This window comes from Juglans microcarpa x Juglans regia, chromosome 1D, assembly GCF_004785595.1.
Source record: "Juglans microcarpa x Juglans regia isolate MS1-56 chromosome 1D, Jm3101_v1.0, whole genome shotgun sequence".
NCBI classification, from domain to species: domain Eukaryota; kingdom Viridiplantae; phylum Streptophyta; class Magnoliopsida; order Fagales; family Juglandaceae; genus Juglans; species Juglans microcarpa x Juglans regia.
The window spans coordinates 3875434-3900922 of record NC_054594.1 but is presented as its reverse complement, the minus strand read 5'-3'; the positions used below and the strand labels follow the sequence as shown (position 1 = coordinate 3900922).

The window sequence follows — 25489 nt, the reverse complement described above, 5'->3', positions numbered from 1 at the left end:
GCATGACCGTGAAGGACCTCCACGCACTGTCACACGTACGCCACGCGGTGGCTCCTTGCCGAGCACCTCGACGCTGCCAGTTCAAGTTGTTCCACCAACCATCTCCCTAGAAACCACCCAGGTAGCCACGGAAGCCACCGCCCGAGCACTCTCCATCGGCCCAGATCTGCCGCATATTGCTCTCTACTCCCGCACTCACTACCATCAGCCATAACAGCAACCATGTCTCATTTCTTTTCTCTCGACGCCACCACACGCACAGAGGAATCCGACTAGTAACCACCGTGATTCTCAGCCCAGCCACCGTTCTGTCGGTCTCTATTTATCTTGCATGGTAATCCTCCATTTCACTACTCTTTTCCTCTCAAAGGAGTGTCGGCTGAAAAAGAAGGAAAAATGATGCTTTGAGTTCTTCCTCGTGTACTGCTAGGGTAGAATTTTAAGTGACATTACAATTTTATCCTACCAACTTTTTACTCTTTACTAGTTAGCCTTTTCAGAAAGCATGCGTAGATTGTTTCAGTTTTTGGAAATAATCCCTTCCCGTCTGGTATTCTGAGTATATTGAAGGATTTTTTTTTAAATATAATTACATTTATAACCTTACACTTAAGTATGTGTTAAGTTTATCTCTTTTATATGGATTGAACTTAATGTTTTACATTGGGCTTGACTTTGTTTTAATTATGGAGACTATTACGTTATTTTTAAGTTGGGTTGTGCTTAACATTTTAAGTTGATTTTAATTTTATTAAATAAATATATTAGTCACAAGTTAATTTTTAGTAGAAAATGCTTAAAGAATTTGGAATGTATTTTAAAGTGTACTATTGAGCCTATTATTTTAGTTAATATTCTCCTTTGTCTATTTAGCCAGATTTTAATAAAACTATTAAGTTATATTTTAAATAGAAATAATGAAATATGTTAAGAATATTTAAATGATATTATTATTTATTTGATTTTCTTGTTTAATTATGTTAATTATAAGAAAGGAAACCTATTTTAAGAATTTTAAGTTTTTATGACTTATTTTTAATAGAATTGATTATATCTCAAGTATTATACTAAGTGATATTTTGAAAGTAAGAATATGCTATTAGTATTGTAAATAATTTAAGATATCAGTATTCATTGATTTAGTGATTAACAGAATATTTATTTGATTATGTTCTACGATGTGAATTTTTAATTAAATAAAACTTAGTTTAAGAATTTAAGTTTATGAATTATTTTAAAATAGTTCGAGTATTCATCTAAATTATAAATAAGTATTTTAAGTAATTTAGATACTAAGATTTATTGAATTGTTTAACACTATTTTTAAATTGTGGATTTAATTAAGTAAGATATTAGTACTTATGTAATTCCAAACTAATTTAGTGATAATTATTATTTCATATAGGTCTCAAGTTACGAAGTGTTATTCAAGAAGACACGCTGCGAGGTAAGTAATTTGATCACAAGTTTAGGATCATCACAGTTCAGTTTATAGATAATTAGTATTCAAGCCAGTTCATTTCTAGCCATTATTTATGAACCACTCATGTCATATGCAAACATGTCATCCAGCATAGCATACGATCATGTCATTTCACGTCATGTTCAGATTCAGAAATTATAATTATATATGTATTATGTCATGCATCTCATGTGTATAAGACACGTAAGCCATCTTAAATTCAAGTGAAAGATAAGATCAGATCAATTAATAAGATGGTCATTCAGATGCATGGTACCAATGCAGTTCAATTTCAGGGTAGATGTGCAAGCCACAAACTCAATCGTGGTCCACCATAATATGCCAGAATACTATCAGCGGCTCCCCTTGAGGCCGCGGGATGTGGGGCCGGTGCACAACCTCGCACACAGTGTTAAGTGTGTTGGCCAGTCAGATAAATCAGATCAGTCAGATAAATCAGTCAAATCAGTCAGTTAATTCAGTTAAAACAGTCATGCATAGCACAAACATCATTATGAATAGTCATGAATTTAAACTCTCAGCATGAAAGTTTTTATGAAACCTTATGTTTAGTATGTTTACGTTAAGATGGATTTCTTGCTGAGTCTTCGACTCATTTTAGTTTTATTTTATGTTTTTAACCACCCAGGTGAGGATGATGAATACGAGCAGGCATGCCAGGAATATAAGGAGCATTTAATTTTTGTTCAGACTTTCTAAAATAAAATATGCTTTTATGACATGAATTTTGTTCAGTTTATTTCATTTAATATTTTTGGAAGACATTTTATTAGACATTTTCTACAAATAAATTTCTAATTTCATTTATGAAGTTCGAGGTCTCTTGCCGGGTTTATTTTATGAAAAATACGTGACACTCCTAAACTACGGGAAGGGGGTGTTACAGAAATGGCACAAACACATTTGTTGAATTGTTCGCACTAAAACTTGTTCGATATGATTATTGAATCAGACTATTTATTCATAATAAATTGGTTTAATAATGCACCTCTGAGCCTCCTTAAAGATATTTTGAGTTTTGGCATGACATCATGTAAAAATTATGCATCCTAGAGAGAGAGAGAGAGAGAGAGAGAGAGAGATATGTATCTCTCTATGTATATATATATAAGCTAGATCTGCCTCAATTGCTTAGTATATGCGTATAAATGCAATGGTACATATCCAAGTTCGGAAAGGAAATAAATCAGTTCATTAAGGATGAATGGAAGTACAGATATTTTAGTGTCACCTCAAGAAACCCCAAATTTACTTGGAAACAACTGGATTACTGGCAGAACTCAGAAGTTAATACTTTTATCACTTTTGGTTCTCTTCAATGCCCATCTCGCGGGACTCAGTACTGGATGTGCCATACTCTCCGCTTGCAAATTCAGGGCTAGCCTGTGCCATCTTTCTGAACTTCTTCATGTCAGCATTAAATGCACTGGTATCATAGTCTGAGCTCCCGGCTGAGCTGTGAACGGAGCTGTGGCCAGGCTTCACTCCCTCATTTTTCAAGTCATCTAGCAATGATGCATCACCCTCCAACGCGCGTGCAATCTATTTTCCATGAAGATATTACCATTGAGTTAAAGGAGTGTTTATTGTTCGCAATGAACCATTCATTACAGTTTCAAGTTCAGGATATGAACTTGAAAGTGACTTTGATACCATGTTAAAATCGGTTATTGTAAACTAAATTTAGATATTCATACCTGGCTCATTCTCGGGCGCTTTCTAGCAGAATGACGAATGCTGGCGGCAGCACAGGCTACCATTCGTGCCATCTCGTTAAGGTTGTAATTCTTCTCCAAGAATGGATCAACCAGCTCATCATATTCTCCATCTTCCAAAGCAAGAGACATAAGTGGCCGAGCCTGCAATTTGTCACGAATTTGCAGAAAATCTTTGAGGTTACAGTACAAAGAGGGGAATAAAGATGTGTTTTCTTTTAACTAGCAATACATTCTAAACTGCAAATACTCAAAACTTGACAAGTGGAGAAAGTACATACCCAATCCACTAAGCTATCATCCATTGCACTTGAAGGATCCACAGGTCGCCGCCCTGTTATTAATTCCAAGAGCATGACACCATATGAAAAAACATCTGATTTCTCAGTCAACTTGCCACTCGATGCATACTCTGGAGCCAAATACCTGCATTAAAGGCACATCAAGAAGTTTTCCTTATTGGTAAATTCACTTCCAAATTTTACTCTGCATTGCAGATGGAGATATCTAAGAAAAATTGTGATTTAGACTATCTTTCTACCATCCCTCTCTCAATTTTCCTCCTCGCCAAACACATCTTGCTATTGATACTTTCTCCCCTTCTTTGCTGACTACCTTCATCCAATCTAGTTTAAGATATCAAAACACAACGGTGTTGTAAAAGTATGCACATTAACTTCAGGTTTATTCTTGAGAAAGGTGATTCCTAAGCCTGCAAGTTGGCTTCTTCTAATTTCTTGTATAGTTTTTAGGCAATTAACAACATCTTTTCACATCTTTCATAAGCAAAACTCTTTCATCATATATAATTTGTTACCTATTGACGAGTACAGACCATGATCGTTTTATCATGAAAAAAAAAATGGCAATGGTCATCTTAAATATGCTTCATGGCATACCTTTAATCAAAGATAATCAGAGATGCAACATACCCGAATGTTCCCATGACACGTGTAGATACATGAGTGTAATTGTCAGAAGACAGCTTAGCCAGTCCGAAATCAGCCACCTGAACAATGAACATTGGGAATCAGTGAGGCTTCAGCATGATGAGCATAAGCATCATAGCAAATAAAGTGATGGGAAATTCTGTCATTCTACACATTTTATCAAGTAGACATGTTTTTGTGTGGCAGAACTGGACGAAGAACAATACCATGGCTTCAAAGTTGTAATCAAGGAGAATGTTAGCTGCTTTGATATCGCGATGAATGATCCGAGGATGGCCTGTATATTCACATGATTTCAACGACAAATGAGACAACCATCAGAGAGAGAGAGAGAGAGAGAGAGAGACTGTGAGTTTCTTACAATCTTCATGAAGGTATGCGAGCCCTTTTGCAGATCCTACTGCAATGCGAAGCCTAGTTGGCCAATCCATGGTCGGGAGATTCTTTCCTGCAACCAATAAAACATATACTTTCTTAGCAAAAATATGATGGAAGCTTCCACAACCAAATACTTAAATAGTTAAAATGATTACTTTTTCAAATAAGAAATTAATAGTAACTTCGCAAGGATTAATATAAAAGCGTAAAACTTCGTAAATTATCATTTATTCCATAAATTTTATTAATAAAAAAAAAAGAGATAAGATTCAATCTCAAGACCTAGGTTCTGCTTGGATACAGAAACGGTTTCATCTTATCTCATTTCATTATTACAACTTTTTCAAATTTTCATACAAAATATAATAAACAATTCAACTTTTTCAAATCTCAAAAACAATAATAATATTAAAAAATAATATTCTAACAATATTTTATTTAACTTTTACTTAAAACCATCTCATCTCATCTTCCTATCCAAACGGTGTCTAGTTAAATTATCATAAAATGTATGTTTTTTTGAGAAAATACAATCAAGTAGATACGACTTATTACAATAATTAAATTACATCAATTTATTTTAAGTTTTTTTTTTTTGTGGTAATTTTTGTTCTAAAATACCAGTTACACCAGAAACTTTAAGCTGACGAAAATAAATAAATTTGACCAATTAATTTGCATTCTAAAGAGACTAATTACCGTGAAGGTGATATTCCAAGGTATTATTGGGAACAAATTCGTAAACCAACATCCTCTGCCCACCGGCAATACAATATCCAACAAGCGACACAAGATGTCGATGGTGAACGCGACTAATGATCTCAACCTCAGCCTGGAACTCTCTTTCTCCTTGCCCGCTTCCCGCCTTCAAACTCTTCACCGCAACTTCCTGTCCATTAGGCATTACACCCTTGTGCACATAACCAAATCCTCCCTGACCCAACAAATTGGCCTGCGAAAAGCCATCGGTGGCAGCTGCTAGCTCCTCATAACTGAAGGTGCTCTTGTTGAATCCAAGAGAAATATTTGGTGAGGGAGGTGGCAAGGGGGTTTGTATGGGCCTGAGAAATTCGTGCTCATGTCGCCGCTACCTGACATCATCATGTGCGGGGGTGGAGGGCTCGCAGCTGGCCAAGCCCCTGCAGTTGATCCCGCTATGCCTGTTGGTGTCGGCAGCCTGACAACATGGCCCCCTTGGGGACTACTGTGCCAGTTGGGTTGAGTTGAATTGTTGTAGTATTCATGAGTACTATTACGGCCTGCACAGTAAAATAATATAGACTATAGGAATATGGTAATGACCACAACACGAAGCAGTTCGATCTGCGCTTATTGCTTAATTAGCATGCATAGACGTATGAGAAATCAGCAATGGGTTGTATATATGCAAATTGTACCAAGTTCATATCTGTCATAAGAATGCAACTTAATTAGAAAATAAATGCAAAAAAAGTACTAAGCAAACAATTCCATGTTTGATGAGGAAAATTAGGCTTGCTAAAATTCCATATTCAACGTCTATGACAAGTTCATGCGTTGGAAGCAAAAAACAAGGTTATGGGTTTAGTACCTTTTTGTGAAGGATCTCCATAGTAATAATGCATTTGCATATTATGATCATAGTTCTCTCTCTTCTTCTTCTTCCTTGAGCAGGCACAGACAATAATCACGACAAGCAGAAACAACCCTAGTGCAATTGTAACTCCTAGTATTACAGGTAGATTGGTAGATATTGATGAACTGGATAAGGAGTTATTAGATCCAGACGAAGGCGTCGACGATGAGACTTTGGGTGGAGGTGGCGGATGTGATCCGCCTGATGAAGAATGGGATTGGGGCGGGGGTGGTGGAGGTACGACATTGGTCGGTGGGGAACCTGAAACGTTTTTTGCAGGGGGCGGCGGAGGAGAGGTATCAGAGGAAGATGGCGGAGGTGGTGAAGATGAACCTTTTGATGGAGGTGGTGCCTGGGGGGATTCTTCAGGCGGCGATTGTGTGGGTGGTGATGGTGATGATGATGGAGGTGGTGTGGAATTTGACGACGCGTTCGACGGCGGTGGAGAGGCCGGTGAAGGTGGAGATTTCGACGACGGAGCAGTTGCAGAAGTGGAAGGCATTATTAGGTCATGAACTTCCGACAAAGATTTACGTCAAAAGTTTATGCCGGAAATCAACTCAGTTACTCCACCTTTCCGGAGCTGCAACTGCTCGGCTCTAGCTGAGATTGGAGGCCCCCTGAATAAGATGGAAAAATCCAAAAAACATTAATCAAAACAAACTAAATTCTATGAAAAGATAGGAAATAAACCACCGACTGATCAAATGAATATATGTACGTATGTACAGTACTACTGTTTCTTTTCTTAAATATGGGGTACCATGATAAATTACTAAGATTTTAGCCTTTCCATGTTATGATCATCATACTGTTTTCTATTACATTAAAAATGGAGAATTATAGAGGGTCTTAAGAAAATAACGTATATGCAGAAAAGAACGTATATTCTTTTCTTGAAGGGTACCTGATCGCAGATAGGACGAAGGTTCTCAAACTCAAGAAAGAGAAAATCTGTTGCATGTTGGAATTTCCATAATAGAAAGGAGATCCTCATGTCCTTCTCAATGTCCTCCTACAAAGGAGGAATGGAGGATCTCTCTCTCTCTCTCTAAATTCTAGGAATACTCTTGTTTTTTTAATTTTATTTTGCCACCCCTAATAACTTAGTTTGAGTTGGTTATGCCTTATTTCCATTCCTGGCTGCAGTTTTGCTAATTAGTTCACATTAATCTAATCATGTCGACCTATGATTTTCTATCAATTAACTAATATTAACTCAAAAGATAAACCCTCTCCACATTGCACGCTTGTCCTCACCCTTGCAACTAAAACAGCCTCAGAAGAAGATCAGGAATGCAAATGCTTGAAAACAAGGACAAAAATGATTGCTTCCTGGGAGTCTGTTGATCTGAAGGTAGAATTCAACATTTTTGGAGGCTTCTAGCTACGTAGTGCGTGCAAAGTAAGAGTCCGTCGGCCTGTTACGGCGCTATTGCAGCCGGAATTTGCAATATTCCAGTCCCCATTCACAAGAAAACGCTTGATTCCAACTAATTATTAATTGTTTCCTGTTCGGATGAGGAGTACTTGTCTTTTTATAAGGCTTCTTGTTTAATTTTTTAAATTATAAAATGTTTAATTTAAAAAAAAAAAAAAAAAAAAACTCCCGTAGAAATTGGATTACATATATCAATTTTAGCAAACCCAAATTAAAAGATAGGAATAAGAAAGCAGTGTTCTTTATAGTCCTGAGAAAGACGATGGTTATTGAAAGGAATAAAACTAATCAGTACTATCTAAAAAGTAGTAAATTCAATATATATGAGCTTTGTTAACATGTTTTATTGACGGGAATCGACATTAATTGCAGATCAGACAGTGCATCGAAGGAGAGGATCATAGAAATTAAATGAAAGACTAGTCGAAAAAGAAAGGGTAACAAAAGTACAAAAGTGAAAATTAGTAGGAAATCATGATAAAGGTGATGAGCATGGCCTGTAAGAAGAAAACTACCCTGTGATTAAGGATTCAGCATATATATATGCAATTATATATGATTATGCAGTTGAAGATGTAATACTACCTGCAAGCTGCTAGCTAATTGTTGCTATATGAATGTAACCCAACTTTCTCACTTGGTCAAAGGTGTGTGGATGTTCTAGCAGGTTTACATATTTTAACTGAGATAGCAAGTCAAAAGCCAGATATCTTTCATCCACTTCCTATCTAACTATATATTTCATACATTAATTCATATCAGAATCTAAACCCAAAATCAACTGCATTTTGCATTTTGTGCAGAAAAAGGGGAAGCAAGATGTCTATCAGTAACAAAAACCCTAGTTAATTTCATTGAGTAAGTTCCGAATCAGTACCACCTAATATAATTGCCCATTGTGTATCGCACGGCTAGAAAGCATTGTAAATGAGGTAGGCACGTATAAGAAGAGAGCCCTACTAGATATCAACAAGACTATTCACATAACCAATGAATACTATATAACGATCATCATGATCAGCTTTTCCCCTTAACCCTCCAAATTCTTGAGTCTTCGTGTTAAATGAATAAAGTCCTCTCACACCTCGAATTACAATCAAATCCCCGCTGGCATAGAGCACAGATCTCCGATCGTATGCGGGACCAAAACCACTTAGCTCCAATCTGTTTTTGATATTGACACTAAGTTTTGTATCCCAAGCCTTAACTTTGCTGTTCATCGCCATTGTGTTTGTGTAGGTATTGGACAACACACTCACAGTTAGAGTCTCGTTACAAACAGTAACCAAACTAAGCTTCCCGTTCATTACACCCAAGCAACCATTAATATGACCATGATGAAGGCGTTGTGACCGCTGCATGGTGAGATCAAAAAGAACAATCCCACCACTGTCGAAAAGCCAGTAAATAATTCCATTCACATGGACGCCAGATTTAGGCTTGAGCTCTTCAGCACCAAAGTATATCTCACCAAAAATTCTCCAAGATCCTTCTGTAGAGTTATAAATCTCGAATTCACAAGCACTTTCAAAATCAGCAGATGAAAAGGCACAAATGAGCTTGTACCCAGCAACAAAGTTGAGTATAGAAGGTTCAAATATGAGTACAAGGGCAGGGTTAGACCCATGATCAGCATTGGGTTTTGGGAGTTTCTTCCACTGCTTGGTGACAGGATTGCAGATGTAGTAGGCTTTGTCATGAGTGCGACCCTGGCAGCACAGGAGGCCATTGCAAGAACTCCTGATGTAAACCGGTTCAGGCAAAAACAATAAAGAAGGGTCTGGAACACCATATGAATTCTCGTCAAGGGAAATAAATGAAGGTGGATTTGAAAAAGATTGGCAAAAGAAGCCTGAGCAATTGTGGAAACTATTTGACTGATTGTGGGCAAGGAAAGGAGTTGAGATCTGGAGCTTCCAGTCCCTGCAAACCCCTTTGAACCTGTAAAGTGATTTAGCAGGGAGAAAGGGAAGGGTGTGCTCCCTTATTATGTCTTCGAGGTCCATGTATATCTTGCTGTTTTTGTTTGCAGTGATCTTATTCAGTCTCCTTCCTCGATCCATTATACTTCTGATTAAGTTTCTTTCACAGTTATCGAACTGTAACAACATGTCAATATCTTTGTTAGAGAGTAGATATAAAAGTAAACATAAAAATCAAGTCTCACTATACAGATTTGGTTTTTGTTTTTTCATTTGTTTCCAAATGCTTAACTTTAATGTCTCCTAAGTTAGTTAAGCCAATACACAAACTCTTAATTACATCAATTTCTACCTCCTTTCAGCAATGCTAGTATTCTATTTAACAGCAACCTAACAGCATGCAATATTCAAAACCAGTTTTAAATAAAACACTATACTTACTAATCCAATAATCTTCTTAACCAAGTATTGAAAGGGATTGGCCTACAAACTAAATTATAGGTATTAAATTCTTCGGATAAAAGAAATTATATATAATTATCAATTTCTTAATACTCAAATTACAAATAAGACAGATTATGCTCGCGTTTAGTTATCAGTATGCTAATATGTCTCATCCCTGATATTTTTCCAAGCAGTGTCATGGGTTGCTTAGTTATCAGTATGCAAAATGTCTCGTCCCCGATATTTGTCCAAGCAATGTCATGGGTTGCTACGAATCACAATGATTGATTCATACCAAGAGTATAAAATTACAAGAAAGTATAAAATCACAAGAAATTATAAAATTACAAGAAACTATAAAATTGCTAAGAATTTTTCTATTCTATCCTAAACCTAGCCTTCTTGAGCTAGTCTTTGGTTCTTATTAAAATTGGACATATTTTGACATGGAGACTCACCAAGAAAAAACCCTTCAGATCCACTTCTTGGGAGTAAATCCCGGTTACACAACCTCACTCGCTAGAATCATGCATCATGTAATTTAGGGAGACTCCTAGTGCGGAATTGAACCCAAGATGTCTAAGTCTACAGCTCATCCCGAGCCCACCCTTTGACTATTAGCATGCATGTTGACGGAAGTCATTATTTAGGGCAGGCATTAAAAGAAGCCAGGGCCTTTGCACCCAGAGCAAGAATCATACCACCAGACCAAATATCATTCTAATTGCATCTTGTTTTCCTTATACTAATAGAAAGAATTCACTAAGGAGTGGTGTGGAAGCAACCATTTAGGGAACAGAAATATCATTTTCCGTCAAACAATTGCAAGCAACAAACTTACTAGTTAATAAACATCCAGGTGCTAATAAACCCAACTAGAAAGCAAGCTAGCCAATAAGAGAAATGCGCGCGCGCACGCGTAACGGGCAAACTAAAATTTGTACAAAAATGAAAAAAGAAAAAGATTCACTGAGCAGAGTAGCAATGCAACCGGTTAGCACAGTCTAATTTAAGTTTTCCAAATCTATATTTGCAATTCAAAAGAAACAGATAAGAATAGAAATTCTTGTTATATTCTCCATCGCGTTCTCCGGCAACCAAACAGGCGCTGGTAGCGACGAAACACGTAAACATATCACTTTTATAGGATCGAATAGTTTAGACATAGATAAAGCAGATAATTCCAATATTTCCTATGAAGGAAAGTGAACAAGAGCAAGAACGCAACTTTGATATAAAAGAAACAACAGGTTACAGAAGCGTACTAATCGTGATTAACTTGATGATAATGGACAAAATACTATTACAAGAATTTGAAAATGAGATTCTAAATTGCATAATGAGTTAGCGATTATACCTCAATTTGGATCGTTCGGAGCTTTTTGGGAGAGAGAGAGAGAGAGAGATTTGAGTACTATAGGGTCCTCTCTTGGACTTGACTTGGTTACGGTTAAGAAGCCTGCTTGGACACCAGGATAGGAATTGAGGTATCCTAGTCCACCTTATTTATTATTAGGATAGGAATTCATTTATTATTTTTCAAAGAGCACGGCTATAAATCAATCGTATTTTTTGCACATCTTATATAATATATTTTTTTCTTTCTCAACACGATATGCTGCGGTTACAGAGATTAATGTAAATAATTTTTCTTTTTCAAAAGAGGAATGTTCTTGAAAAAAAAAAAGTTGTAAAATTAAATTCATAAATTGAAATAGTCTGATATGATACATCAATTATAAAATTAATTTTATTTTAAACTAAATACAATATATCATATAAAATAATTTCATTTTATGAATTATTTTTGTGAAATTACACTACTTTTTTTTTTAACATTTTTCCCTTGATCACCGTAGGAATTATTGAGGAAAACTTTAGAACACCTTCTTTAGAATCCAACTTAATTACTCAAAGGCTGCGTTGCGTTTCTTTGGGATGAAAATATTTTTTTGACAGAATAATTTCGTAAATTTACATGTTTAGGAGGGGCTATAAAAGTATTGGTCAAAGGATAATATAATAATTGGTGCACAGAAAATAAGTTCCTGAATAGTTGAGGTGTAAATTGACTTAGAGGCAGTTTAGATGTTGAGTTGAGTTGAGTTGAGTTGAGATGAATTTTTTATAAATAGTAATGAGTTGAGATGATAGAATGAGTTTTGTGAAACCTATTTAAGATGAATTTAAATGTGTTTGGATGTTAAGATGAGTTCATATATATTTATGAAAATTTGAAAAAAAATGATTAATCCTGTGTGTAAAAAGAGATGTTAAATTAAAAAATATTGTGAGTCTCACGTGTAAAAAGATTTTGACTTGAGTGATATTTAATGATTTAAGAGTTAGATGTTAAACTCAGCTTAAAATTAGACTGAACTGTTTCAAATGGGCCTTTACCCTCTCTTAAGAGAGTAAGGACTGATTTGATTACACAAAATCAAACTATTTTATCTCATCTCATATAATCATTACAACTTTCTCAAACTCTCACACAAAATATAATAAATAATTTAATTTTTTCAAATCTCAAAATAAAAATTATATTAAGAAATTATATTATAACAATATTTTATTCATATTTCAACAAAATATCTTATCTAAGAGCGGTGCTACTCTGCACTCATTTCTACCGCCGGTTACTTTTTAGTTTTTTTTTTTCTTTTTATATTTTTTTAATATATTTAAGTATTTTTAAAAAATAAAAAAAATATATCAATATACTTAAAATCACTTCCTTAATCATTAAGTAAAAAAAAATATAAAAAAAAAATATTTACAGCAGTACACTAGAGCAGTACACTTTGGACGGCATACAAGCTTTTCCTCTTATCTAAATTGCAATTGTGTAACCAAACAAGGACTAGGTTATTTTTCCCATCTTTTTTCTGAACATAGGTAAAGGACTTAAACTAATTGACCGATTATAATGAGTTACAAAATAATTATATCAATAACACCATTAATTGGCTTTTCCTTTCCGAGTTGAAGTGATTGAATTTCCATGAAACTCAGATTTTTGTTTTTAGTAAAATATGGGCTCTTTCAGTAAATAAAATGTGCATACCTCACTATACAATACACACCAACATACAAACACAGAATCTCTAAATTATTGCACTGACTACCACGTGACTATGTTCCTAATCATGCCACCTAACATGACTGTCCAGCGTGTCATCTCTTGGCTAGAAAGCAAAAGACATAGAAAGAGCGTCCAAGCACTTGTAAATTAAGAAGGTAGAACAGAAAAAACCCAACTAGAGTTCAACAAGGCTATTCATATATCCAACCACTCTGATATCATGATCAGCTTCACTCGTTAAGCGTCCGAATTCTCGAGTCTTCATGTCAAATGAATAAAGTCCTCTGTCACTCTGAATCACTATTACATCCTCACAAGCATAGAGCACAGGTCCCTGGTACTCGGAACTTTCACTGACATTGACACTGAGTTTTGTATCCCAAGCCTTGACTTTGCTGTTCATAGCCATTGTGTTTGTGTAGGAATTGGACAGCACACTCACAGTTAGTGTCTGATTATAAGAACTGATTACTGAAGCAAGCTTCTCGTTCATAACTCCCAAGCAGCCATGATTATGACTATAAAAGCCATTCTTGTGACCATAAAGGCGTTGCGACCGCTCCATGGTGAGATCAAAGACAACAATCCCACCAGTTTTCGAAAGCCAGTAAATAATTCCGTTCACATGGACGCCAGAGTTGGGCTTGATCTTTGTAGCACCGAAGTATATCTCACCAGAAATTCTCCAACAATTTTCTGCAGAGGAATAAATCTCGAATTCCAATGCATTGTCAAAATCCGCAGATGAAAAAGCACAAATGAGCTTGTACTCAGCAACAAAGTTGAGTAAAGATGGTTCGAATATGAGTACAATGGCAGGATTAGACCCATGATCAGCATTGGGTTTAGGGAGTTTCTTCCACTGCTTGGTGGCAGGATTGCAGATGTAATAGGCATTGTCGCCAGTGCGACCCTGGCAACACAGTAGGCCATTGGAAGAACTCCTGATGTCAACTGGTTCAGGCAAAAATTGCAAAGATGGGTCTGGAACACCATATGAATTTGGATCAAGGGAGATAAATGTAGGTGGGTTTGAACAAGACTGGCAAAAGAAGCCTGAGACGTTGTGGAAACTATTTGATTGATTGTGGGCAAAGAAAGGAGTTGAGATCTGGAGCTTCCAGTCCCTGCAAACCCCCTTGAACCTGAAAAGGGATTTGGCAGGAAGAAAAGGGAGCGTGTGCTCCTTTATTATGCTCTTGAGGTCCATGTATATCTTGCTGTTATCATTCGCAACAACCGCATTTGGTCTCCTTCCTTGATCCATTAAATTTCTGAATAATTTCTTTTTTCGTTCTTTGAAATGTACAACTAACACGGCAACAACATCTGTGTAAGCAGAATTGGGAGTACATATATATAGGAAAGAAAAGAAATGTAATGGAGATAGGGGACATAAAAGGTAAAACAAAAATCAAGATATGTAACAGCTAAGTCAATACACAAATTCTCAATTGCATCAATTTTTACCTCCTTCCAGTAATACTAGTATGCTATGTAACAGGTAAACCATAGGTGGCTTTAGGTAGGGCTTTGTAACAGCATGCATTTTGAGAAAAAAATGGTAAATAAAAAAACTGTATGTGTTAATCTTTATTCGCTTGATCTTGTCACCCTTCTTGGTACTATTTCCAAACTGACGACTTTGTAATGGCATCGATGAGCCACACTCAAGAAATTATCTATAAAATATTTTTTCTTCCATGGAAGAACTCCTTAATGCCAGTCATATTCAAGATCTTTTTCTTTATAACTAACAGTCATATTCAAGAATTGAACAAATCATTCTGCATTTGCCTTTCTTAGAAAACAAAATCAATCATCTTTATTCCCAAGTATTGAAACACATGATGCATACTAAATTACCCAAATTGAGACCTTTTCAGGTACAAAATTCTATATAATTTGTGATTTCTTAACATTCAGAATTACAAATTGTTGGATTCTGTTCTTATTTATTTATCAGTATGTTAATAACCTCCCCTATTCATCCAAGTAATGTCACTGAATGACTATGCACATTTTGAGCCAGTAAGAACCGCGATATTGATTCACACCAAAAAGTCAAAAACAAAAAAAAAAAAAAACTACAAAAACTATCAATTTCCTAAGAATTTTTCTATTCGAAAAGAGATTGCACTAAGGAGTAGTGGTGTGGAGGCAAACCACTAAGAAAGAGGGTGGTGTGTAAGCAACCGTCCAGAGAATAGAAACATCATTTCCCATTAAACAGTTGCAATAAAAAGATTTACAAGTTAATAAATAACCACACTCCGATTGCTACCCTTTAATAAGAGATATAAAAGCTCCCAAAATAAAACCCAAGTCGAAAGCAAGCTACGCCTATAAGGCTATAAGGGGTGGAAACCATATATATAATCGCCATAGATATAGCTTATTGCACATATATCTTATTAAACTTTAAATTACCGAAAAACACAACTAAAAAGAAATCACCGAGCAGGATTCCAATTCAACCTCTTTCCACAGTCTAATTTGAGTTTTCTTCACTTAAGATTGTAATTCCAAAAGTTTTTGTTAACTCATCCTTCGTGTTCTCCGGCAACCAAAACGTCCGTGGCAGCGACCAGGCGTATAAAAAGATCACTTTTACACGATCAGAACGAAGAATTAAAAAATCTCTCTCACTCGCGAAGGAAAGTGAACAAGAGCAAAAACCCGACTTTGATCTAAAAGATGAAATGGACAACAAAAATTTAAGATGGTATTCTAAACTTGATAGGGAGTGAGCGATTTACCTCAAACATTAGTCGTCGAGAGCTTTTGATCGAGACTGCCTCCCAGAGAGAGAGATTTGCTTAGTACCGGCTTCTCTCTTAACCATGGAAAGGCCAAAAGGAAATAATGGCAGATGACTGCAGCTTGACTTGGTTGCAGTAGGGAGACTGTTTGGGTGCCGGATTCTAATACGCTAGTCATGGGCAGCACCATCCTAGTCTAGTTCAGGATAACAATTCGTGAGGAAAAAGTTTTTAAGTTAATTAATAAAAAACACTTTGTTTAGAACCCAGGTGAATTAGTACAGTTTTCAATGAGTATAATTAATTGAAATTTAAGAAAATTAATTTAATTTAATCTTTTTATTGTAATTTTAATCTTAATTAATATGATAAAAAATTGACTACAAATGATATTTTTCTAAAAAAATATATATTTGAATTTTCATTAAATTCGAGTTGAAATATGTTTAGTTGAAGTATGGACTCTTTTTAGCAAATGAGATTTGCATACATATACCGTACAATGCACTTAAGATATGTTTTTCAATAAAGAAATGTTGTAATTATAAAGTATTTTTATAAAAATAAATTCATAAACTGAAGTAACTTGATGTAATATTTTAAATTATATAGTTATTTTTACTGTAAAATAGATCTAACGTCACATATAAATTCATTTGGCCATATTTGGATACCAAAATTATCTTAATTTATCTTATCTAATCATTACAATTTTCTTAAATTTTCAAACAAAATATAATAAACAATTCAATTTTTTTAAATTTTAAAATAAAAATAATATTAAAAAATAATATTTTAATAATATTTTATTTAACTTCTAATTTTAACTTAACTCATCTCATCTCAATTTTAATGAGTTTCATTGTAAAGTAAATGTAACTCAATGTTCCAGAAATATGTTTTGTATTTAAAACTATAATATCCACATTAAGCATTTTTCGTGTTATAAAACCATGATAGACCCACATGTACTGTCAATTTATCCGGGTCTCGAAAGTGGCCCAAAGAGCCCAATATTGGAAAAAAGACCAATGTTGAGACCACAGCCCAAGTAAATAATTGATGGGGGCCCAACTAGAGGCAAACTCAAGTGGCTCAACCACGTCCAGGTTACTTGTTTTTAGTCATCGATCCATAGAAATTTAAAAGAGAAACACTTTGGAATAGCCCTGTTGCTGCTGTTGAAAGAAAAACAGCCCACCAACAGACTTGCTACATGTAAGATGAAAGGTGTGTAGCACAATAGAAGAAAAGTAGCTGATTTCGTTTCCTTCCCCTTCCCCACTCTACTTCCTTCAAAACCTCCCGACCTCTTTCTTTTCCTGCACCTTCTTATGCAACTCCCAACCACAGGCGACCAAATCTCTCATTCACTGTTAAAGGCTTCTGAAATTTCATCGCAGAACGGTGAGGTCGAAAAGGCAAAGCTCGCTCAGGTTTTCTCTCTTTTTTCCTGGATTTTCTTATCAACACTAAAGTTCAACTGTACGCCGTTTGGTAGCTCAGAAAATGTATCAATATAAATTTCTTTTAATCATTCCTTTTATATCATTTAGATTTTTTATTTTCTTTTAACTTTCTTTGGATAATGTGTAATTATACTCGCATAAACAATCATTGTTTTGTTTTGAGAAGTAGGGTTTTGAAAATGTCAGTAAATCAAAATCAATAAATTTCAATAGATAATTTGACTTGCAGGATTTGTTCTACCACGTTTAAATTACGTTTGATGGGAAGATGAAGTAACTTGCATGATGTTGTAGGTGGCAAAAAGGTTGGAGAACACTTCAAGGCAATTTAAGAGATTTGGCGCCATAGGCTTTTGGGCACAGTTTGTGTCCACTGTTGTGCTGTCGGGATGTGGGTTCAAATAAGAAGAAAGGGGTTTAGGGAGAATCGAGTGTGCTATTCAAGTGTAGTAGGATGCATGGTAATGGTGCTAACATGCTGAAATATCGCATTTTGATTGGAGGGCTGGTTTTCTGAGATAACCAGATGGGTTGGTCTCCAGGTTTTTTCAATTTAAAATTCAGAAATACAATAAACTTTTTGTCATAACGAATTATAATTGCGGCAATGATACTTGATGTATAATTTGCAATCAAATTATCTTGATGCATTGCAGTGACAACAACAACAACTACTTGGAATGAAGACACAAAATCCCACCAAAATAAAGCCTATACTATGATCATGTCAAGGGAAACTGAATTTTACTACTCATCATTCCCACACACCAAATTTTTTTTTATTTTTTAAAATTATTTTTTGGTTTTATTTTTTTAAAACTTATTGAATTCTTTAACTCATCATCTATATATTACATATTTAATAAGAGAAAAAAGTATAGTATATAGTGTATGGAGATGATGAATAAAATTTTTCTAAGTAAAAAAAACCTCAACAACTTCCAACTATAACCTAAAAGGACCATTAGATAGACCATAACCAGTTTTGGTTTTGGTTTTGGTGTACAGTACAAGGACCAACCCACGTTTTCCACAACGAGTCATGCTACTAGGGCTGTACAGAAACTGACGTCACCGGCCGCATCAGGAACAGGTGGAGAATTGGTCGGCATGCGATGGTAATTTGAAGAAATCGACGTTTAGCGGTTCGATCTCGGTTTGAAGATGGATCAGATTACTGAACCAACCGATATAATAAAACTTTTTTTTTTAATATATCCTTATCGAAATAACGCCGTTCTAAGTGAAACGATGTCGTTTTAGTTAATAAGTATTATAATAGATAATGGAAACAACGTCGGTTTGGTGTCATTTTATTAAGAACGTAAGAAATAAAAAATAAGTGGAACGGCATCGTTTCGAGTTGCGTCTTCTTCTTCTTCTCCAGCCTCTTCCCGAATCTAATTTACTCTGTAACTTTCACTCTCTCCTATGCAACTCTCTCTCTCTCAGTCTGTCTCATTATTCTCTCAGTAGATAATTGCCGTTAAGGGAATCAATGCCGATCGAGAACCGTCTAGATTGGTTTCCTCCTCCTCTACGGTCGATGGCTCCCCCATTTTTTCAGATGTCAATCGGCATTAATTTTGCCTAGGAACCGCGCCGACGCTGTTGGTTTTCACCCCTACATACTACACAGAAACTCCACACTTTACACATTACTTAAAAAACATATGATTTTATTTTTTTATCCTTATATTTCATATTTTATTAAATATGATGGTAAAAAAATAAAATCACATATTTTTAAGTAATGTAAAGAATGTGAGACTTATATCTAGAATTTTTCTTCCCACAACATGCGGCCCCGTTCTGCTGTCTTGAGAATGTAGTGAGACCAGCCTATCGCTGGTGCCGCGACCCACCTACCGGCTATGGCTGCTTTCTGGACAACTCCGTTGCCGCCATCTCCGATATCCTTTGCCAAGCCCAAGATTTTGAGTGGTGCTTACAATCTTGCACTTCCATTGTGTTGAGTTGAAAGAGCTACATCGTGGTGATGATCGGGAAGTTGATGCCGGTGACAATAGCAACATACTTGAGGCTTCCATGTATATGACGCAAAGGGAGACGCAATTTTGGGCGAGTACTACAAGATGTCTCCCAGCTTGGAGGAAAAATTGAAAAAAAAAAAAAAAAAAAGGAAAGAGAGAGATGCCACTGTTGTTTCTTTTCAAGTCGTTAGCATATCATAAAGAAAAGATATTGTGCTACCAGACGTGGCACCTTATCCACTTGCGTGGTGTAAGGTAAACATTATGCCACAAGTGATCAAGACCTACTCCTCGTCCTTCATCATCATCATAAAAGACAGTTATTACATGGGTGTTTGTCACATGAGTGAACATGAACAAAGTTAAAAATAATAAAATTTCAAATTTTTTAAATTAAGTGAAAAATCGGCGCTAAAAGATGCAATAAAATAAAATGAAAAAAATGTTAAATATATTTAAGAAAACTTTACAAAAAGACTCACTTCTCTACATATCAATTTTGTAGAAAATCATAAAATTTGAATTTCAAAAGAAAACTAATGAAATGAATCTTGCAAATAAAAGTGTAAATAAAATTGTAAGTACATGTAGCTCTACTCAAATAAAATATCTTAAATGATATTATTAAAATTAAAATTAAAAAAACAATATTTTTTGCTCCTCAAATCACTATCCATTTTACAATATGTAACTCAAAATATATGATTTTTATACAACTATTTTGCAATTTATTTTATAACCAACCACTTCAATAACACCATTTTCTAAAAAAGAGTAATGCTACTCATCATCCCAACTTCCATCATCCTATGATGTGACATTAAGTGATTGAAAATTATTTATTACATTTCACTTGTGAACCTATCATTTAATGTCATATCATAGGATGATAAAAGGATTATGAGAGTTGGGATGATGAATATATTTTTTCCATAAAAAATACCAAAGTTTTTTAATTTTATTTTTATGTGAATCTTAAATTTTTTACAACCTTTTTACAATCCTTTTACAACTTTTACAAATTTCATAGCAATTGTAATTATGCAACGTCTAAAACTTAAATAATAAAAAAAAATCCATTATATTTGAAGTGATATTAATTAGTTAATTTAAAGAGAGTTTAGAAAAAGTTGTATGAACATCATTACATAAAATGGCTGATTTGATACCGAATGGTAATTCAAATCGGGTATTGACAATTAAGTTTTTCAGCTCATGCGAAGCTGGATTGCCCATTGAATCTGGCAGCCGGAAGTTGGAAATACCTCTTTTGAGTCGTAAGCCGCGCAAGGTCCTCACACGTTTACGACACGAAACAGTGTGTGCTAGCCTATCTATACACGATTCAGCTTGCATCGGCTTGATAAGAAAAGGGTAAAGCCGCATCGAAGTTAAGCTGGAGCTTCAGCTTGGCTTAAGTGACTCCACCTCGCTTCAATAAAGGTTATATTATCGATAGAAAAGTTGGCTCTAAACCATTGGATCAGAGTTTACAGGACGCATGTCGCACGATCCAGTATCAGAAATTTCCGAATAAAAAAACATCTTATCGTCACTTGGACTACTTCCCTGCGACAACAAATGTAAAAAACAAACCTAAAGACATTAATTTTTAAACGAACGGTCAAAAAATGAAATAAAGGCATAGAAAAATGATGAACACGTCATAACGCTTAAAGCCCACTTGATTGGAATAAAACATAGAAAAGGATGATAAACTATATCTACAAGCGTTTTACAAAACCCCCCTTCTCCTCTTTTTTTTTTCAAAAACCGCTCGGACAAAGTCACAAACTAACGAAAAAACAAATTCCAATGTCTTTTTTTTTTCTTCCCCTTCCGGTCACCTCCTACTAGTCCCCTTAATAACTGCCATTTGAAAAACAGAGTAACGGCTATATCAGCGGGGACAAAGACTAACGGCTTTTTGAACTAAAGATGTGCCACCACCCCAACGTACATTTTCCCATTCCCCTAATTGTCCAACCAATCTTAAATCTAATGTGAGGTTCACCTCTTTCCTTTTGTTTCAAAGACAATTTAACATGACATTAAAATAGGAGATTTGAAAGTGAGTGCTAACGATGCTTCTTTGTTGACTTGCTGCAATCGACAACATCATCTTCCTCTTCATCATCCTCGCCATTGTCATCCTTGTCTGCAATTCCATTCCTTTTCCTCTTAAGTTGCGAAGAAGAGGAGGGAGGCAGCACCCGAATATCGTCGTCGTCGTCGTCGTCGTCGTCGTCTTCAACTTCTTCCTTCTCTTCAGCATCATCATCTTCATTTCCTGGTTCCATGACACTACCTCCAGCATCACCTTCTTCAGTCTGCCCCACTGGTTGAACTACATAGCCGGCGCCATAGTCTTCTTCCTGTCATTCAAGCAAAATTATCTCAGTTGATAGATTAAAAAAGAAATGAAAAAAGGGGTAGATCATCATAACTCTAAATCTGTAACATTGTTATAGGATTGTAATAAAAATCCCGGGAAATATCTCAACAACCAAGGAAAGTTCAAGAAATAACAGAAAGCATTTGATACAGCAACAGTAGTATTCATGTCTGAAGCAAAGATTGTGCGATAACTTATATCCATAACAGAAAATTCGAATAATCTTAGAAATAGTGCGAAACTCAAAATAACAAATAAAAGGCTATCACCAAAAAGCATAACAGACTTCAAAACAAGAAACTAAAAATCAAAATTATTCAAAAAGGCTGTCAATGGAAAGGAAAACTCATCCTCTTTAACCAAAACATGGAACCAAAATATACACAGTTTTTTCTATAAATACAAATAATTAAGGATGCCAGATGGAGAAAACCAAGTGCACCAAAAGTAAAACCAAAATCCAGACAAGTATATATCACGCAAAATCAATTAAAACACTAAATGAACATTATATTCCGATATAGGGATTTGTTTTTTAAAAACTCCACATCTAAAAAAGCACAACACCAACAAGTACATCAATTTCGTCAGCAACTATGTAAACCACGAATTCTATATCGTGCACAAAGGCAGCCCCATCATTTAGACAATTTGTAACCCAACTCGACCATGAATTCAATATGGTGTTATATTGGCAATATTGTCTTTACAGCAATGTACTCTAAATGAGCTATATACAATTTGCAAGTTTTTAAACCACCAAATCCTACCAAAACAAAATACATAACATTGGACGGTTAAAAACCTCAAATATGGAACAGACCATGTTCAACCAAATATATAACGAAACATAAAGGGCCTGGAAAACCAGGGGAGAAAGATGAAGGAAGACGATTGGAACTTAAATAATCCATGATAAAAACTACAACGGGTAGATTTAAGTGCAGGATAGGGAAAACTTTAAAAACTATAAAATCTTGTCATGGTAAAGAAGCAAGTTGCAGTGAAACTTGCTCAAAATAGCAAATGTAGTGAACCAGCAGGATCCCATAAATTTTTTTGATTGGCACTAGGTATCTGAGAACAAAATCCCAACTAATCCCATGGGTGTACAAGCACTCGGCAAGCTGTTTCCTGCAAGTGCACCTAGGATAATTTAAGGGGAAGTTCCCCTAGTCTGATGGCCCCTAGAAATTGTTTGCACCCACGAGAATTTAAATCTTAGACCCAGAGGGGAGCATAACAACAAGATCAAGGCCTTTACCACTTGAGCCAACCCCTAGGGGTAGGTTAGCAGGATCTCATAAATTATCCACTCTTCTAATTACATATAAGAACATAGAAAAAATGTTGAATAAGTGTTTGGAACCAAGACCAGTTTGTCCTGAGACTACTCGTTTTAAAGAGATTACCGATTACAAAAAATTAGTTCAGCCGAGTCTGCTGAAGAAGAATGCAAGACAGCGTATGCCTAACACCCTTTTGTGCTTACATCGAAATCCACATTCGGGTTCATCTACCACTCAGTTCAACGATGAGTATGCTACCAATAAGTTTAGACTGCAACTACATAAGACATGCAAGTGGTAATTATCTCCTAAAGTACTTTGACATATAAAGCAACAAATGAGAGTAAATGAATGCAGAAAAATAATTCCTCTGGCAGAAGCAGAAGATTGCATGAAGACATGAAGATACGACTCACACCTGTGAACAGTTGAAAAAGTTTTGCTTTTGTATACAATCAGTAATCTAAAAAAGCAACAGGGTTCTAATCCAAACTATAAATCTAACAGCAGAGAGAAGTAAAAGGCATAAACTAGCGAAATAGACCCAGCTGTTAAAAGGAGAAAAAAGGCCACAATTTAGAGCTAGGGATCAGTAAATAAAAAGGAATCTCACCTCCTCCTCACCCTCTTCTTCGTCTTCAAACTCTACGTCTTCTTCAACACCCTGCTCTTCCTCCCCAGTCTCACCATTATCATCTTCGTCGGCATCATCCTCGCCCTGTTCGTGTCCATCAATCTCCCCTTCCGTGCTCGTCAACCGCCCCGTACTCTCAAGCTCTGCAAAATCCCCCTCGTCATTGTCCACCTCCTCTTCTTCATCCTCGTCATCCTCCTCGTCCTCATCGTCGTCCTCATATTCAACTCCATCTTCCTCGTCATCACTGTCCTCAATCTCGTGCACCTCAACTACATCATCATCATCACCCTCCTCTTCATCGATTTCCTCCACCGATTCATTGTCATCGTCATCATCGCCCTCTTCATCCTCATCACCACCCTCGCCCTCAACACGCTCAACGCGAAACCCATTAGCCTGATGATCCGGCTTGTTAACTCTCCTAGCAGTCTCGGTCTCCTCCTCATCGGCATCGCTCTCGTCATCCTCGTCCACATCTACAACCCCTTCGGTCCCCTCACTATGCCCATTATTCATTCCAAAGGGACGATCCTCACCGTCGATTTCGCCACTCCCCGGGTCATCGTCATCGTCCTCTTCGTCTTCCTCCTCGTCATCAGACTCGGGCCGCTCATTCTCCTCCGCATCCATCTTATCTAAATACTTCAACGATTTTATCAACACAAAAACCCTAGATCGATAATCCTTGAGTCGCGTAACGGGGCACTCATAGAGATCCAGCGAGACCAGCTTCAGCTGTGCGAGTGGGGCGAGATCCTCGATGTACTGAATCCGGTTGTTGGAGAGGTCGAGGTCTCTGAGCGAGTCGAGGCCAGCTTCGACGAGGAATTCAAGACCTCCGGCGATCCGATTATCGGAAAGGATGAGCTTCTGGAGGTTTTGGAGGCGAGGGAACTGCTCGAGGGAAGAGACGCCGATGTTAGCAATAGAGAGGTGCTGGAGGTTCAGGAACCTCTCGAGGAGACTCGGAGGGGGCAGCCGACCTTGGACACACTTAACGGCGCCGTCTAGAGTCAGGGTTCGAGCCGAGGCGTGGTCGGTTTGGCCGTCTAGCGCTGTCTCCACGGCCCGCTCCCAGATCTCGTCCATCAAATACGAAACCCTATATCTCATACACCCAGTTTCACAAAACCTCCAAAACGAATCGTTTCAGAGCATCAAGAGCGAAAATTTAGCGCAAATCCACAGGTTTGTCCACGCATAGAAGAAACCGAAATCGAAGTTTTTTCTGATAACAAACCCTAACTCTAACTCTAACTCTAACCTTAGCTGTAGCGCTAATACAAACCGTGGGCTTGAAAGTAGTCGATGCGAAACCCAATAGCTATGCCTATTCGTTTGCTCCGCTTTAAAACCCTAATTTTCCCAGATGTACGGTCGCTCCCTTCTGCAAGCTGGAAATGCAAAAACAGACTCTCTCAGACTCTCTCTCTCTCTCTCTCGCTCGCTTTCTCTCTCTTATACTTTCTCTCTCTCCTCGCTATTGGTTAAAATGGGCGAGTCGGGATAAACCTCAAGAGGAACGGAAGGGGCTCTCTAGTCTCTGGGTGCGTGGCTTTGGGCCTGGGTCTTTGGGGGGCCGAGGCTGCCTTGTCTGTCAGTTAGAAATGTGTTTTAAATTGTTGGGGCCTGGATGCACCGTTGGATTGAAAAGGCACGCATCGATGACGTGGAATAAGGGACGGTGAGGATTGGGAGTAAGTGTGTTTGTTCTTCAGAAGGACGCAGGTAGATGAGAGGAGACAGAGACGGAGACAGAGAGAAAGTCTAGCACGTCTCCTGGGGTTTAATTTAAAATTTAAATATCGGGACGGTTAGAGAAAAGGCTCTGGTGTTTGGCTAAATTACGCATGTGCCATGGGAACGGGCGTATTAGGATCTCATTCGCTTAGCGAAATCCTTCTTTAAAA

General features: G+C 36.6%; 4 protein-coding genes across 5 annotated transcripts; all 4 read right to left on the bottom strand.

The window, feature by feature from the left end:
- Positions 1 to 2575: 2575 nt before the first annotated feature.
- Positions 2576 to 7636, bottom strand: LOC121253068 (proline-rich receptor-like protein kinase PERK4). Its single transcript, XM_041152964.1, is given in 10 exon segments — positions 2576 to 3025; positions 3181 to 3342; positions 3480 to 3624; positions 4131 to 4207; positions 4355 to 4425; positions 4510 to 4596; positions 5226 to 5570; positions 5573 to 5785; positions 6097 to 6761; positions 7049 to 7636. Coding segments are annotated over 9 exon segments (1890 nt in total). The 5' UTR covers positions 6644 to 6761; positions 7049 to 7636; the 3' UTR covers positions 2576 to 2782.
- Positions 7637 to 8406: 770 nt separating this feature from the next.
- Positions 8407 to 11402, bottom strand: LOC121253057 (F-box protein At5g07610-like). Its single transcript, XM_041152957.1, has 2 exons — positions 11306 to 11402; positions 8407 to 9681 (listed from the first exon to the last, which is right to left on the bottom strand). The coding sequence occupies exon 2, from the start codon at positions 9643 to 9645 to the stop codon at positions 8542 to 8544; it is 1104 nt and encodes a 367-aa protein (XP_041008891.1). The 5' UTR covers positions 9646 to 9681; positions 11306 to 11402; the 3' UTR covers positions 8407 to 8541.
- Positions 11403 to 12991: 1589 nt separating this feature from the next.
- On the bottom strand, positions 12992 to 15960 carry LOC121253043 (F-box protein At5g07610-like). 2 transcript variants are annotated; one of them, XM_041152947.1, is made up of 2 exons: positions 15793 to 15960; positions 12992 to 14362 (listed from the first exon to the last, which is right to left on the bottom strand). In XM_041152947.1, exon 2 carries the CDS (start codon positions 14298 to 14300, stop codon positions 13209 to 13211), a length of 1092 nt encoding a protein of 363 aa, XP_041008881.1. In that variant the 5' UTR covers positions 14301 to 14362; positions 15793 to 15960; the 3' UTR covers positions 12992 to 13208. The 2 variants fall into 2 exon arrangements, with proteins under 2 accessions (XP_041008881.1, XP_041008873.1); XM_041152939.1 differs by having other exon boundaries at positions 12992 to 14344; positions 15793 to 15958.
- Positions 15961 to 20925: 4965 nt separating this feature from the next.
- Positions 20926 to 25161, bottom strand: LOC121253036 (acidic leucine-rich nuclear phosphoprotein 32-related protein-like). The gene is made up of 2 exons (XM_041152928.1): positions 23556 to 25161; positions 20926 to 21633 (listed from the first exon to the last, which is right to left on the bottom strand). The coding sequence occupies exons 1-2, from the start codon at positions 24690 to 24692 to the stop codon at positions 21337 to 21339; spliced, it is 1434 nt and encodes a 477-aa protein (XP_041008862.1). The 5' UTR covers positions 24693 to 25161; the 3' UTR covers positions 20926 to 21336.
- Positions 25162 to 25489: the final 328 nt, after the last annotated feature.